Raw genomic sequence first — 17,500 nt, forward strand, 5'->3', positions numbered from 1 at the left:
GTGTTTTTTTAAAACAAAAGAAATTAGATATTCACAATAGATACATGTTGCTCACTTATTCTGGTAGCCCAGTTTGTGCTGAATACAGTGTAATTACACTTTTGCCAAAGATAAAAAAGATTCGCGTAAAATCAATTAAATATATTTTTGTTCAATAATATTTTTCTTTTTCTTTTTTAGTGTTTTGAGATAATTTTATGATTTATAATTAATATTTATGCAATAATTATCACCCATTTTTTTCCATTGAATATAATAAAACATTTATATATATATATAATATTTTTTTTTTTTTTATTAACGCTGTATTTCATTTTAGAGTCAAGCCTAGGCCTCATGAAAGCAATTTTTTAATTAAAGGTGCCATCCGGTGGACACATTGAGCATTTTTATCACACAATAGCACATTTTTACCACTATAGTGGATCTTGCGTTTTATAAAAAAAAAGTTAAAAATCGTAGCTTCATCTGAATGGTCCGAAACTTGGTGACTTTATTGGTACTTGGTATATGAACACCCAAAAAAATTGGGGACAGGATTTTAAAAGTCTTAAGTGGTCGTAAAAATAGTCACACTCAGGACCTTCGGGTCAAAAATGACCCCCATAGGAAATGAATGGGAAATTGGCAAAAATATGAAAATACAGAGTTTTTGTGTGCATACAATCTACAAATCAGCCAGGATGCAGAAAAAAGACTCAACAGTGAAGATCTCTAAAACATCAAGAGTGCAAAACAGACAAAAACATGTTTTTTTTGAAAAAACAGACAATTTTTTTGTCTGTTTTGCACTCTTGATGTTTTTTGAGTCTTTTTTTTCTGCATCGTGGCTGATTTGTAGATTGTATGCACAAATATTATATTTTTGCCAATTTCACATTCATTTCCTATGGGGGTCATTTTTGACCTGAAGGTTCTGAGTGTGACTATTTTTACGACCACTTAAGACTTTTCAAATCCTGTCCCCATTTTTTGTGTGTTCATATACCAAGTACCAATAAAGTCACCAAGTTTCAGACAATTCTGATGAAGCTACGATTTTTTTAATTTAAAAACTTCGGGTCAGAAATGACGAAGAGCCCCAGAGGGTTAATGTGGAAAGAACTGAAATGATGACGTGTGTGTGTGTGTGTGTGTGTGTGTGTGTGTGTGTGTGTGAGTGAGAGCGTGTCTTATTCCTGCAGGTTCAGCAGGTTCACATGAGTTATGTAACCTGGAGTGTATTTCTCTCTCTCTCTCTCTCTCTCTCTCTCTCTCTCTCTCTCTCTCTCTCTCTCTCTCTCTCTCTCTCTCTCTCTCTCTCTCTCTCTCTCTCTCTCTCTCTCTCTCTCTCTCTCTCTCTCTCTCTCTGTCTCTCTGTCTCTCTGTCTCTCTCTCTCTCTCTCTCTCTGTCTCTCTGTCTCTCTGTCTCTCTGTCTCTCTGTCTCTCTCTCTCTCTCTCTCTCTCTCTCTCTCTCTCTCTCTCTCTCTCTCTCTCTCTCTCTCTCTCTCTCTCTCTCTCTCTCTCTCCCCACACAGAGTGAAAAACTGACTAAGCGTGAAGTGGAAGCCAAATTCTGTAACCTGTCCCTGTCCAGCAACAGCGTAAGTCACATGACTCTCTGAAGCCTCATATATACACGTCTAAAGCATTAATAATCTATTCATACCTTATATCTTTTCATTAATATTCACAAATGCATTATAATATTCACAGATTTCTTGTTACGATATGATATATTTATGACATTTATGATATTAATTAATATTTAATATACTAATAATTTGATTCATTTTAAAATTGTTTATTTGAATTATTTAAATGTGATATAATTTACTTCAGTGCTGTGAAATAATAATTTAATAAAATGTAATTTACAAAAAAATTTGAAATTGTTTACATGAATTATTTAAATGTAATATAATGTGATTTACTTCAGTCCTGTGGAAATGTAATACATTTAATATTTTATATGTGATATGTTATATGATAATATAATATGATATAATGATATGATATGATAGAATATAATAGAAGAAATGATATGATATAATATAATGATATGATTTGTTATGAAATTATATATTATATGATAGAATAATAGAATAGAATAGAATGATATAATATAATATAATAATATTGGGGTTAACTCAAATAACCACGATCACATGATTAATCCATAATCCATAACTCTCAATTCAACTCAAACTTTATTTCTAAAGCACTTTACACCACAATATGGAAGCAAAGTACAGAAATATGAAAAACACAGAGCCAGTAAAACACGTCCCACACAACAACAACAAACCAGCGTGTGTGTGTGTGTGTGTGTGCGCGTGTGTGTGCGTGTGCGCGCGTGTGTGTGCGTGCGTGTGTGTGTGCGTGTGTGTGTGCGTGTGTGTGTGTGTGTGTGTGTGTGTGCGTGTGTGCGTGTGCGCGCGTGTGTGTGCGTGTGTGCGTGTGTGTGTGTGTGTGCGTGTGCGTGTGCGCGCGTGTGTGCGCGTGTGTGCGCGTGTGCGTGTGTGTGTGTGCGCGTGTGTGTGCGTGTGCGTGTGTCAGTTGCAGACGCTGTATAAGTTCATCGAGCAGAAGGGCAGTGTGCAGGATCTGCTTCCTCTCTTCAACGCTCTCTCCAAGCAGAAGAGCTCCGCCGTGGCTCAGATGGCCAAGCAGGGCCAGAAGGATCTGGAGGAGGTCATCAGCCTCCTGAGGAAGCTGGCGGTTAAACTGCAGGTGTGTTTTGCACACGCGCAGTGGCGTAGCTTTGCTTTGAAAAGAGGTGGGACAGTCCCATTACGCGCATCACGCGCTGCGCACCACAACAGCCGAGAGTCTATGCCCAAGACCAACCTAAAATATGGTTTGCATTCAAACAAAAATGCAGTATTGCAGTAAGAAATATAATTTTTGCACTATAATTTTTATTTATATATCCGTATCAATTTGATAAATAAAATTATAATATTGGCAGTCATTTGCCAATGGCTCGTTTACTTAGAAGGCGGGACATATTCATCACGCGTTGCAGTTTCTCCCATTCATAAGTAACCGCACCGACCGTCTTTCTATATAGTATTTTGACTATATATGAGTTGCCAGTTCCTGTGAGCTCATTTGTCTTGAAAAAATATCTAAGTTTGGCACATTTGGCTGCGTCATCCTCCAATGCCTTTCTTTTTTTTTAACATGGCTTTTTCATCTCCCCCTGGCATCTTTTTACTATCCATTTAAATTCTTCCGCGATTAGCTTACTCTCCCCACATCATTAAATGTTTGTTTTTTTCCTCAATGGCAACGATCTGAGTACACGCGACGCGCTTGAGTTTAAATAGAGAGAGTGCGTGCGCTCTGACAACTGAAATTATATTTGTGCACCGGGGTCCGTCATTTCTAGGTTAAATTCTGCCACTGATGCTAACATGAGCGGTCCATGGCACCTGCTACCCGTAACCAAGTGGTAAAACGTTGAGTTACCACCATGCAAATTCAAACATTCAAACAACGAGTTCTTTATTAAACTCATAAAAAACAATAGAATATAAAATGCCACAATTTATCAAGACCTTGAAGCTGATAAGAGAGAAACACCTCATGCCGCTCAAGTATAAGGGGCTTTCCTTGCCATCAGTGCTTGAATAACACACGCTTCTCCTTCCAGTAATAATAATGCCGTGTGGTGGCTGGAATATACATAACAACATACGTGGCATAATATTTGGAATGACTTATCACGTGAGGAAAAAAAATGTTTTCGTCGCATAACATCAGTTAATGGAAACGCAGTCATTTCGCAATATTTTTTTTATTGACTATTAGGAAATATGGCAAAAGTTGTGTGCAAATCTGTAATGGAAAAAAAAGCTTCTGACCGGCGGAAAAATTTGTTAAATGAATGAATTACGATTTGTAGATCGTGCTTTTGCTTTAATACACACCTTCCGCAATTACTTCAATTACTTTTAAAAAGTGGTGGGGACAATATCGAGCCTGGCAAAAAGTGGATGTGTGATGCTCTTCATCATCTTCTCCTCCTCTTCCTCTGATTGTGTGATGCTCTTCATCTTCTCCTCCTCCTCTTCCTCTGAATGTGTGATGCTCTTCATCTTCTCCTCCTCCTCTTCCTCTGAATGTGTGATGCTCTTCATCATCTTCTCCTCCTCTTCCTCTGAATGTGTGATGCTCTTCATCTTCTCCTCCTCCTCTTCCTCTGAATGTGTGATGCTCTTCATCTTCTCCTCCTCCTCTTCCTCTGATTGTGTGATGCTCTTCATCTCCTCCTCCTCTTCCTCTGATTGTGTGATGCTCTTCATCTCCTCCTCCTCTTCCTCTGATTGTGTGATGCTCTTCATCTTCTCCTCCTCCTCTTCCTCTGATTGTGTGATGCTCTTCATCTTCTCCTCCTCTTCCTCTGAATGTGTGATGCTCTTCATCTCCTCCTCCTCCTCTTCCTCTGATTGTGTGATGCTCTTCATCTTCTCCTCCTCCTCTTCCTCTGATTGTGTGATGCTCTTCATCTCCTCCTCCTCTTCCTCTGAATGTGTGATGCTCTTCATCTCCTCCTCCTCCTCTTCCTCTGAATGTGTGATGCTCTTCATCTTCTTCTCCTCTTCCTCTGAATGTGTGATGCTCTTCATCTTCTCCTCCTCCTCTTCCTCTGAATGTGTGATGCTCTTCATCTTCTCCTCCTCCTCTTCCTCTGAATGTGTGATGCTCTTCATCTTCTCCTCCTCTTCCTCTGAATGTGTGATGCTCTTCATCTCCTCCTCCTCCTCTTCCTCTGAATGTGTGATGCTCTTCATCTTCTTCTCCTCTTCCTCTGAATGTGTGATGCTCTTCATCTTCTCCTCCTCTTCCTCTGATTGTGTGATGCTCTTCATCTTCTCCTCCTCCTCTTCCTCTGAATGTGTGATGCTCTTCATCTCCTCCTCCTCTTCCTCTGATTGTGTGATGCTCTTCATCTTCTCCTCCTCCTCTTCCTCTGATTGTGTGATGCTCTTCATCTCCTCCTCCTCCTCTTCCTCTGATTGTGTGATGCTCTTCATCTCCTCCTCCTCTTCCTCTGATTGTGTGATGCTCTTCATCATCTTCTCCTCCTCTTCCTCTGAATGTGTGATGCTCTTCATCTTCTCCTCCTCCTCTTCCTCTGATTGTGTGATGCTCTTCATCTCCTCCTCCTCCTCTTCCTCTGATTGTGTGATGCTCTTCATCTTCTCCTCCTCCTCTTCCTCTGATTGTGTGATGCTCTTCATCTTCTCCTCCTCCTCTTCCTCTGATTGTGTGATGCTCTTCATCTTCTCCTCCTCCTCTTCCTCTGAATGTGTGATGCTCTTCATCTTCTCCTCCTCCTCTTCCTCTGAATGTGTGATGCTCTTCATCTTCTCCTCCTCCTCTTCCTCTGATTGTGTGATGCTCTTCATCTTCTCCTCCTCTTCCTCTGAATGTGTGATGCTCTTCATCTTCTCCTCCTCCTCTTCCTCTGAATGTGTGATGCTCTTCATCTTCTCCTCCTCCTCTTCCTCTGAATGTGTGATGCTCTTCATCTTCTCCTCCTCCTCTTCCTCTGATTGTGTGATGCTCTTCATCTTCTTCTCCTCCTCTTCCTCTGATTGTGTGATGCTCTTCATCTTCTCCTCCTCCTCTTCCTCTGATTGTGTGATGCTCTTCATCTTCTCCTCCTCCTCTTCCTCTGAATGTGTGATGCTCTTCATCTTCTCCTCCTCTTCCTCTGATTGTGTGATGCTCTTCATCTTCTCCTCCTCCTCTTCCTCTGATTGTGTGATGCTCTTCATCTTCTCCTCCTCCTCTTCCTCTGATTGTGTGATGCTCTTCATCTTCTCCTCCTCCTCTTCCTCTGAATGTGTGATGCTCTTCATCTTCTCCTCCTCCTCTTCCTCTGATTGTGTGATGCTCTTCATCTTCTCCTCCTCCTCTTCCTCTGATTGTGTGATGCTCTTCATCTTCTCCTCCTCTTCCTCTGAATGTGTGATGCTCTTCATCTTCTCCTCCTCTTCCTCTGAATGTGTGATGCTCTTCATCTTCTCCTCCTCCTCTTCCTCTGATTGTGTGATGCTCTTCATCTTCTCCTCCTCCTCTTCCTCTGATTGTGTGATGCTCTTCATCTTCTCCTCCTCCTCTTCCTCTGATTGTGTGATGCTCTTCATCTTCTCCTCCTCTTCCTCTGAATGTGTGATGCTCTTCATCTTCTCCTCCTCCTCTTCCTCTGAATGTGTGATGCTCTTCATCTTCTTCTCCTCCTCTTCCTCTGATTGTGTGATGCTCTTCATCTCCTCCTCCTCTTCCTCTGAATGTGTGATGCTCTTCATCTCCTCCTCCTCCTCTTCCTCTGATTGTGTGATGCTCTTCATCTCCTCCTCCTCTTCCTCTGAATGTGTGATGCTCTTCATCTCCTCCTCCTCTTCCTCTGAATGTGTGATGCTCTTCATCTTCTCCTCCTCTTCCTCTGATTGTGTGATGCTCTTCATCTTCTCCTCCTCCTCTTCCTCTGATTGTGTGATGCTCTTCATCTTCTCCTCCTCCTCTTCCTCTGATTGTGTGATGCTCTTCATCTCCTCCTCCTCCTCTTCCTCTGATTGTGTGATGCTCTTCATCTCCTCCTCCTCCTCTTCCTCTGATTGTGTGATGCTCTTCATCTCCTCCTCCTCTTCCTCTGATTGTGTGATGCTCTTCATCTCCTCCTCCTCTTCCTCTGAATGTGTGATGCTCTTCATCTTCTCCTCCTCCTCTTCCTCTGAATGTGTGATGCTCTTCATCTTCTCCTCCTCCTCTTCCTCTGAATGTGTGATGCTCTTCATCTTCTCCTCCTCTTCCTCTGAATGTGTGATGCTCTTCATCTTCTCCTCCTCCTCTTCCTCTGAATGTGTGATGCTCTTCATCTTCTCCTCCTCCTCTTCCTCTGAATGTGTGATGCTCTTCATCTTCTCCTCCTCCTCTTCCTCTGAATGTGTGATGCTCTTCATCTCCTCCTCCTCCTCTTCCTCTGATTGTGTGATGCTCTTCATCTTCTCCTCCTCTTCCTCTGAATGTGTGATGCTCTTCATCTTCTCCTCCTCTTCCTCTGAATGTGTGATGCTCTTCATCTTCTCCTCCTCCTCTTCCTCTGAATGTGTGATGCTCTTCATCTTCTCCTCCTCCTCTTCCTCTGATTGTGTGATGCTCTTCATCTTCTCCTCCTCTTCCTCTGAATGTGTGATGCTCTTCATCTTCTCCTCCTCTTCCTCTGAATGTGTGATGCTCTTCATCTTCTCCTCCTCCTCTTCCTCTGAATGTGTGATGCTCTTCATCTTCTCCTCCTCTTCCTCTGAATGTGTGATGCTCTTCATCTTCTCCTCCTCCTCTTCCTCTGATTGTGTGATGCTCTTCATCTTCTCCTCCTCCTCTTCCTCTGATTGTGTGATGCTCTTCATCTTCTTCTCCTCCTCTTCCTCTGAATGTGTGATGCTCTTCATCTTCTCCTCCTCCTCTTCCTCTGAATGTGTGATGCTCTTCATCTTCTTCTCCTCCTCTTCCTCTGAATGTGTGATGCTCTTCATCTTCTCCTCCTCCTCTTCCTCTGAATGTGTGATGCTCTTCATCTTCTTCTCCTCCTCTTCCTCTGAATGTGTGATGCTCTTCATCTTCTTCTCCTCCTCTTCCTCTGATTGTGTGATGCTCTTCATCTTCTTCTCCTCCTCTTCCTCTGAATGTGTGATGCTCTTCATCTTCTCCTCCTCTTCCTCTGATTGTGTGATGCTCTTCATCTTCTCCTCCTCTTCCTCTGATTGTGTGATGCTCTTCATCTTCTCCTCCTCCTCTTCCTCTGAATGTGTGATGCTCTTCATCTTCTCCTCCTCTTCCTCTGATTGTGTGATGCTCTTCATCTTCTCCTCCTCTTCCTCTGATTGTGTGATGCTCTTCATCTTCTCCTCCTCTTCCTCTGAATGTGTGATGCTCTTCATCTTCTCCTCCTCTTCCTCTGATTGTGTGATGCTCTTCATCTTCTCCTCCTCTTCCTCTGATTGTGTGATGCTCTTCATCTTCTCCTCCTCCTCTTCCTCTGAATGTGTGATGCTCTTCATCTTCTCCTCCTCTTCCTCTGATTGTGTGATGCTCTTCATCTTCTCCTCCTCTTCCTCTGATTGTGTGATGCTCTTCATCTTCTCCTCCTCTTCCTCTGAATGTGTGATGCTCTTCATCTTCTCCTCCTCTTCCTCTGATTGTGTGATGCTCTTCATCTTCTTCTCCTCCTCTTCCTCTGATTGTGTGATGCTCTTCATCTTCTTCTCCTCTTCCTCTGAATGTGTGATGCTCTTCATCTTCTCCTCCTCCTCTTCCTCTGATTGCAGGTGGTGGTCAATCTGGGTCTGGTCTATAAGATCCAGCATCACTGCGGCGTCATTTTCCAGTTTGTGGCGTTCGTCAGGAAGCGGAAGCGCACCGTCCCTGATATCCTGGCTGCGGGCGGACGCTACGATCACCTGGTAACACAATCACATGCTAGAAAACACCATAATAATCACCGATCAGGCATAACATTATGACCGGTGAATAGCACTGATGATCTCTGGATATATTAGAACATTTAGTCCTCAGAGTTGATGTGTTATAACCAGTGTTGGGGAAAGTTACTTTGAAAAGTAATGCATTACAATATTGCGTTACTCCCTTAAAAAGTAACTAATTGAGTTACTTTTTAAGAAAAGTAACGCGTTACGGTACTTTTGCATTACTTTTTCTCACCTGGGCTGGGCTTGCTTTTGTTTTAGTTTTTTTTTATAACAAAAAAGTGCTATTTTTGTGCAACGGTAAAGACCTCTTCATACCAAAATGCTGGCCCGTGTGGATCAAACAGACGAGCTACTGGAGCTCAAACTGCTCCAGAAGTTAATGCTGGTTCTGATAGAAAGGCCTCAGAATACACAGAGCATCTCAGTTATGTTTACATGATTATGAATGTCACTAGGGCTGTGCGATATTGAAGAAAAATGTGAAATGCGATATCCTTGTTAAATAATGCGATATTCGATATGCGATACGATACTGCTTTAAGTGTGTAAAATCTATTTCTTCCCCAACTGATATCTTTCACTTAAAGCATAACCGACGGTGTTTACATCAATACTCATCAAGACAGACATTTGACATAACGGTGTGTGTATTTGACAGTTCGAGTGTGAAACAAGACACAAAAAAAGAACGTTTCGGTGTGTGTGTGTTAGACAGCGTGAGACTGCAAGGAGATGTTTTTTGCAAGTTATTGCGCTTAATAACTCTTTTTAACATCAAGCAAGTCACATGCGTAACAGTCGTGTGCTCAGTCTATTCTCAATTTTTCAACTAAATATCTAAATAAATCTAATTATTAAACTAAATTAACTAAATTATTGATCTAAAGCCCACACTGTCACTGTATGATAATTGAAATGAACTGATGACCTCAGCGTTTTTTCCAGAATGGCTGAATAAAATTATGCTGCATTATTTTGCTGTTTAACACTGTAAAGCTGCTTTGAAATAATCTACATTGTTAAAAGCGCTATATAAATAAAGTCGTGTGCAGTAAACATTCTGTCACTGTTAAGTCAAATATCCAAATGTCTGTTTTATATATGATATTTCCTGTCTCTGATGACGTTCCCTCTAGTCGCCGTAGTTCTCAGTGTAATATGACCCGTCGCGCTCTGTCTCAATGGCCTAATCCACTTTTTTGTACTTAAACGCTCGTTTTTTGGGTCAATACAGGGAGTGCAGAATTATTAGGCACGTTGATTTTCTGATCATATTTTTTTTCCAGGCACATTTGACCAATTCCAAACCACAGTAACCCTAATAACTACTATTGATTTAGTATTTAATAATGTATAAGTGATATATAATTGTTCATGAAGGCTGGAAATGAAAATCACCTTATATTCAGGTGTGCAGAATTATTAGGCATGTTTTCTTTTACAGATAAATTGAGCCAAAAAAGAGATTTAACTCAGACTGAAAAGTCAAAAAGTATTAAATGCCCATGAGAAGACGCTCATTTTTAGTCCATCTCTGCAAAACGGACTTCAGGATGGACTAAAATGAACTCCCAAAACGTCCTGCCAGATTCTGGAAGATGAATTCTTCAAACAGTGGTACTAGAGGATGAAGAGCTGGTCCTTCAAGAGTCACTCTCAACCTATCTGTCCATAAAGCCTATAAAAAAACCTTCTTCATGTATTTTACAACACTTCAGCTTGTGATTCTTATCTAGTGGGGGTCATTTTTTAGGATTCTTTACCTAACTGAAGTCTCTGAGATCCTGACTCACTTCTGGAGACTCCAGGTCAAGGTTCAGCTCTGGAAAATGGTGGCGCTGGAGACTAAAGGGTTCCTGATGGTTTCACCCTTAATTCTTCACCTTAATTCTTCATTCTTTTGCAGTTTACAGGTGTCTTTTCTTCACCACCTGTTTTTGTCAGATCCTGCTGACCCAACGAGCATTTCACTGTCCAATGGTCATGCCTTAACTGCAATGTCTAGTATTGCATTAGTATTGCATCCTTCTCATGGGCATTTAATACTTTTTGACTTTTCAGTCTGAGTTAAATCTCTTTTTTGGCTCAATTTATCTGTAAAAGAAAACATGCCTAATAATTCTGCACACCTGAATATAAGGTGATTTTCATTTCCAGCCTTCATGAACAATTATATATCACTTATACATTATTAAATACTAAATCAATAGTAGTTATTAGGATTACTGTGGTTTGGAATTGGTCAAATGTGCCTGGAAAAAAAATATGATCAGAAAATCAACGTGCCTAATAATTCTGCACTCCCTGTAGGTTATAAAAGCGTCTGTGTTTTTGCTTCTGTGTTGTTTAGCTTGTTTGCTGTACACCTTGTCACATATCAGCTTTTATACATTGTTCAGTTTTTTGTTATAAGTCCGAAATGACAATGAGGCGCTTCACGCAATGCAAAGTCAATGGAGACGGTTTGATTGTCCCCCCCCCCCCGGTGGGCGTGGCCTTCAGATTATGACGCGTGTCGCTCTCTGTCTCTATACTTAAAAAAAACAAAACAAAAACAGTATCGGCTCCAAATATCGGCTCAAGATAATCGGCAGCCCATATCGGTCATCGGTAGCCTGGATGCCAGCCGAATTTAGCCCCGCCCACAAACATTTTTGCTCGGGCAATTCGGTCTGGACTCGCTCCATAGAGGAGGAATTATGCCCGAACAGAAACTGTTCGGACCAATGAAATCATCAGGGCGGGCTTTAGACGATGATGGACAGATGATCAACAGTAACGTCATCATCCACGTCATCGAAGGCTCTTGGGTTGAATTTGCTCTTATCCTAAACGGAGAACTTGTTCGTATATGCGTTCACCTTCACTATTTCTCTCAGAAACGATGATCGTGTTGGTAAGTACTCTGTGTATCCTTAAATTATTTTATTACTGCCAAAGATTGTTTACACTCATCTTTTTCTTGCAACGTTACTTAATCCAGTGTGCGTGCAGACAGGGTTTCCAAGTGTTTTTGCAATGTCGCGCACAATTGCTACTCAAAACTATAGTCCAAAACAATAACTTTCCGGGGGGTTCTCCGGAAAAAAATGGCGTTTGGTTGGCAAAATATGTTATTTTGGCAAGGTTGCCTGCTAAAGTTCGCATTCCTGGGTTTATATAATCACATAATTGGGGTCGCTTCAACCCGCGGACATGGAGAAAAACACGGACTTGGTAACACAGTGCAGTTGAGTTCTGTTGACATTTGACAACTAACGTTACGCGTCGCTCCGTTGCTCTGATTGGTTGTGGGTCTATCCAATTGAGGTCTTTCCTGGCTCGGTTGAAACACGCCCCATAATCAAAGCTCAATGGAGCGGTACCAGACTCATATTCTGACTAGAATTGAGTATGGCCACGCCAGGCTAGGTCATCGGCTAAGGCTGATGAAAAAAAATCGGCATCGGCTCTAAAAAATCCATATCGGTCGATCCCTATTAGGTCATAATGTTATGCCTGATCGGTGTATGTGGCCCAGCTCTTGGGTGTTCATGGGCTGTGTTTCCCCTGGTCAGATCATGGAGTTCCACGGCCCGACGGTGTCCGGCCCGGTTCCTTCAGCGGTGGGAGCCAGCATCGCTCTGGAGAAGATCTGCTCCGCTGTGGCCAATATGGAGGAGCCTGTGAGTGTCAGAGCTCAGCTGTGTCTGTGATTGGCCAGCCCGGTCTGATCTCACTGTGTGTGTGTGTGTGTGTGTGTGTGTGTGTGTGTGTGTGTGTGTGTGTGTGTGTGTGTGTGTGTGTGTGTGTGTGTGTGTGTGTGTGTGTGTGTGTCAGCCTCCTGTGAGCTCCTGTGATGTGCTGGTGCTTCCTGTGGGCCATTCCTCCATGAGCAGAGCCATTAACGTCATTCAGAAACTCTGGGCGGCTGGAGTCTCGTCGGACATCGTCTATGACGTTTCGCAGGTCAGAGTTCACATGCTGAGTCTCACTAGATGTACGTCTGAGAAACATTAAAGGGGGGGGGAAACACTCAGTTTCAGTCAGTCTCATGTCAATCTTGAGTACCTATAGAGTAGCATTGCATCCTGCATATCTCCGAAAAGTCTTTATTTTTATTATAATTATAAAAGGAAGATGCGCTGTTCCGAGTCTAGTGTGGGCGGAGCTAAAGAATGACGAGCGCGCGCCGCTGTTACTGTGTTGAGTGCGTCTGAAAGCTGCGTCATCCCTAAAAGCGGGAAAAAACTTTATTCAACATAAAAAATGGCTTTTAATCAGATACAGCCATACATCTATGATCCGGAATCAGACCCAGAGGCTGAAGTTGAACAGGAGCAGCAGCAAACACGACTAGAGCAGGACATCTCTATGTGGTATAAGTTACACTAACTATATAATATGACTAGCGGCTTGTGTTATTTACACATTTATACTTTAATTATATTGTGTGTGTGTGTGTGTGTTTACGCGTGGTTTGTGTAGACATGATTTGTAGTAAGCGGGCTGGTTTTGCGCGTCAGGCTAGTGTTTACATAGAAAGACATGGAATAGTAACGTTAGCGCATTTGAATGAAGAAGCGCGCTTATTTAGTTCAACATATTTCCCCACTCTTTGTGTATTGTTGTTTGGAGTGCTTTTACAATACACAAACATACACATATAGTGGCCAGCTAAACAAATGTACACACTATACATCGCATGCTCCATTGATCAATACGTGGTCATGTTTGGGCTACTTGATGGGCATAGGCAAAAACAGACATTTGAAGCAGTCTTACTCACTGCCTGCGGTTCCAGCGTTGGGACCTTTATCGTTGGGACCGCTCCATCCTTCAGTATTTGGCGATTTGAAAATCCGGAAAAGCAAATTCCATCCACTTTTGCCTTAACGCGGGGTTATTTGGCTACGAGCCAGCGCTTTGATGGGCGTAGCCTATTGCTTTCTCGCTCTCTCTCGCTCTCTCTCGCGCGCGCTCTTCCGGTAGAATTGTCCGTACGGCCCATACAAGGAAATTCCGCCCTGTTGACGTCAAGCGGACCCATGATCGAAAAAAACTTTCCGAAACTTATGACTAACAGGAAGTACTAATTTTGGCAAAGAAATACTCCCATCAAACGTCCACCTTAGCTTTTGAAACTGTGTCCATGTTTAGCATGGGAATCCAAGTCTTTAACAGTGCCAAAAGATCAGTATGCATGAAACAGCATTTCACCCCCCCTTTAAACCCTCTGTGGAGTTTCCGCTGCCTTGGTCCTCTATTATTTTCATTGTACATGCTGCCACTTGGTGACATCATCAGAGAAAACGATGTGTGTTTCCATAGTTATGCTGACGACACACCGCTCTATATTTCTGTCGAGCCAAATGCTAATACAGCTGTTAATTCTATTACATAATTGGATGAGTATTAATTTTCTAAAATTAAATGAGGATAAGACTGATGTTATTAGCCTGGATGCCAGCCGAACTTAGCCCCGCCCACAACATCTGAGCTCGGGCAGTTCGGTCTGGACTTGATCCGTAGAGGAGTAATTATGCCTGAACAGAAACTGTTCTGACCAATGAAATCATGAGGGCGGGCTTTAGACGATGATGGACAGATGATCAACATTAACGTCATCAAAGGCGCTCGGGTTGAATTTGTTCTAATCCTAAACGGAGAACTTGTTCGTATATGCGTTCACCTTTACTAACTCTCTCAGATGATGATAGTGTTGGGAAGTACTCTGTGTATCCTTAAATTCTTTTACAACACCGGCAAAGATCGTTTACACTCATCTTTTTCTTCTAGCGTTACTTATTCCAGCGTGCGTGCGGCAGGGTTGCCAAGTTTTTACAACAAAACCTGCCCGATTGCTACTCAAAACTAGCCAAAAACAAGCCCAATAGCTTTCCAGCGGGGGTTCTCCGGGAAAAAAAGGCATTTGGGGGGTAAAATATGTGTTATTTTGGCATTCCTGGGTCTGTACATCACATGATTTGGGTCGCTTCAACCCGCAGACATGGCAACACAGTGCAGTTGACCCGCGGGATCTTAAAAAGTCTTAAATGTCTTTAAATTCAAAATCAGAATTTTAAGGCCTTAAAAAGTCTTAAATTCGCTGAAGTGTTGAGTTCTAGGTCTTAAATAATTTTAAACGGGTCTTAATTTTCCTACGTCCATGTAACGCTACCTCTTGCTCATTGAAATGCTCCCGCGGCGTTTTAGAGAGAGAGAGTGTGTGTGTGTGTGTGTGTGTGTGTGTGTGTTGTTAGTTCGTTCTTTCGCTAGTGAGAGACCAACATGCGTCTTATATAGCAGCCAATCAGCTTTCGTGTTATTGGCGCGGGTCTCTTTCGGATTGTACCACAGACACATCAAACGTATTTTATTCTTCAGCTTCAGTTCTCCAGTTCTTCCAGCTCCGCGATCGTGAAAGCGAAGGCGAATCTTTCTCACCTGCCATCTTGTATAATGACCAAAAAAGTATGATCTGCCCGATAGCACTAAAAAAAGAGTCTAAAAAGCGATGTAAACCCCGAATTAATTGGCTACTGACACACGGACTGATGTCAGACTGGCCGCGGATTCTGGACGCGTTTGCCGCCTGTCAGCGCTCGCGCGAGTGAACCGAATCTAGGCACATTCATAGAGATCCATATCCATATCCATATCCATATCTATGGGCTCATTACTGTAGGTCTTAAAGTGAAAGCAACCCAATATAGCCTAGCCTTTACCCCCTCCTGCCTGTGTCCTTAATATTAATCAAACAACAACAACGGGGAAAAACAAACAGTAGCCTACCTAAACTTAAAGTACTGTTTGTATCTGTATATTTAAGTTAGGGGTGTAACGGTACACAAAACTGACGGTTCGGTACGTACCTCGGTTTTGAAGTCACGGTTCGGTACGAGTTCGGTACAGCAGATTTACAAAATTGCTTTTTATTTATTTTTTATATTTAACAGTGGTTTACTGGAGAAAAAAGTGTCCTTGAATGAATTAAATTATATCTAAAAGTTTATTTAAGATATTTCTGTAAATGATATAGGGAGCCCTTACTTGTACATTAATATTAAAGGTTCACAACAGAGCCCAAACTATTAGCCGTAATTCAGTTGCTATTTATTTTTAGGTATAATAATCAACACTCAAATAACACATTGTGTGCAAATATGTAAACTTCACATAAGGCAGTTTTTGCATTAACTTCTAAATCTAATTATAAAATAGTTTTTTTCTCCAAATCGTTGTTGAAATATTATAATTTATATACAGTGTCTGTCATTTTCATGACAGGTTTATTTAACATGCATGAAATAATCAAGACATCACTAACAGGTTCAGTAGAATATAATGAATATAACGGCTAATATAGAGCATATATTTAGTGAAAGAGTTGATTTCTCTAGTGAATAATATTCTGTGGACACTGAATGACTGCCTGAGGTAAATGTGATGCTAACGTTACATGACATGTTTAGTTCACAAGCAGTTATATTGACGTCTTTCCGCAGTTGAAACACTGATTTAGCGATTACACCACATATATACATGACAGTAAATTGTAATGTATCCTCAGCATACCTTCAGATCGTCATTCATGTTTATTCTTGAATCTTAAGTAACAGATGATCGACCGCCTTCACAGATGATCGCGTGCGCGTCGCGCGGCCGCTTGAACTGTGATCAGTGACCAGTCACGCCACATAGAGCGTCAAAACGGCATTTATCGTTTGAATTTCGTGAAAAAATGGACTGAATACTTAATATGTTCGTGTGGGAACTCGGATTGAAGTGTGTTCCGCGCTTACAACAAGCCGACTGTTAACTGTTAAAGATTACATTCATAACCGTTCGACGCGTGCACCGTTCACAAATGATCGCGGTCACGCGCGCGCGCCGCGCGGCCACTTGAACTGTGTTTAGTGATCACTGATCAGTCACGCACATTAAAGAGCATCAAAACGTCATTTATAGTTTGAATTTCATGATAATATGGACTGAATACTTAATATGTTCGTGTGGGAACTCGGATTGAAGTGTGTTCCGCGCTTACAACAAGCCGACTGTTAACTGTTAAACATTACATTCATAACCGTTCGACGCGCTCACTGTACCGGAAGCCCTGTACCGAAACGGTTCAATACGAATACGTGTACCGTTACACCCCTAATTTAAGTTGTATTTATTTGTCCTATTGTCAAACAAGATTCATGCATTTTGTTTGTTTTATTGCCATGTGTGACTATTGTGCATCTAACATAATGATATGGTAAATGTGGCATCCTAATTATGAAAAAAAACATGCACATTTCTGAAAATGAACACCACAAAATCAGTAATTTTGATCTCACAAAAAATGTCTATACACACACACACACACACACTACCGGTTTGAGAATGGTAAGATTAAAATGTGCTCTTCTGCTCACCAAGGCTGCATTTATTTGATCCAAAATACAGCAAAAACAGTATTATTGTGATTTTTTTTTTTTTACAATTTAAAATAACTCTTTTATATTTCAATATATATTTTAAAATGCAATTTATTTCTGTGATTCAAAGCTGAATTTTCAGCATCATTACTCCAGACTTTAGAGTCACATAATCCTTCAGAAATATATTTTTTAAACTTTCTATTTCAGATAAATGCTGTTCTTTCTAAAGAATCCTAAAAAATGTTTTTACACACAACTGTGTTCAACACTGATAATAATCATAAGTGTGTGTTGGGCATCAGATCCTCATATGAGAATGATTAGTGAAGGATCATGTGACACTGAAGACTGGAGGAATAATTTAGGATTGGGTTATCATGAAAGCTGAGGTTCTAATCTTTCAAATGATGCCACACCATTGTTTTAGTTTGGGAGGGTCGCCGCTAGCTTAGCTTAGCATAATAAATGGAATCCTATGTTGCCAGCTAGCATGTCCCGAGTAAAAGTGATCCAAAAAAAAACTATATTATGGGGAAGCACAGGCGAAGCACTGCTACTTGGGCGCAGAGATATCACGCAACAAATGAAATCATGCTACCTGGCAA

The 17,500-nt window shown here is 41.5% G+C and overlaps 1 protein-coding gene across 1 annotated transcript in view; it reads left to right on the forward strand.

Moving 5' to 3' along the window:
* Positions 1 to 17,500, forward strand: part of eif2ak4 (eukaryotic translation initiation factor 2 alpha kinase 4) — a gene marked incomplete at its 5' end in the record, with an annotated part of 140,520 nt that overhangs the window by 71,160 nt on the left and 51,860 nt on the right. The window contains 5 exons of the mRNA XM_079833966.1: positions 1,519 to 1,584; positions 2,540 to 2,713; positions 8,323 to 8,457; positions 12,042 to 12,149; positions 12,304 to 12,432. Of these exons, the coding sequence (XP_079690092.1) occupies positions 1,519 to 1,584; positions 2,540 to 2,713; positions 8,323 to 8,457; positions 12,042 to 12,149; positions 12,304 to 12,432 (612 nt within the window). The remainder of the gene's footprint in view (positions 1 to 1,518; positions 1,585 to 2,539; positions 2,714 to 8,322; positions 8,458 to 12,041; positions 12,150 to 12,303; positions 12,433 to 17,500) is intronic.

The sequence above is a fragment of the Gobio gobio genome (genome assembly GCF_949357685.1).
Source record: "Gobio gobio genome assembly, chromosome: 13".
In the NCBI taxonomy this organism is placed as follows: Eukaryota; Metazoa; Chordata; class Actinopteri; order Cypriniformes; family Gobionidae; genus Gobio; species Gobio gobio.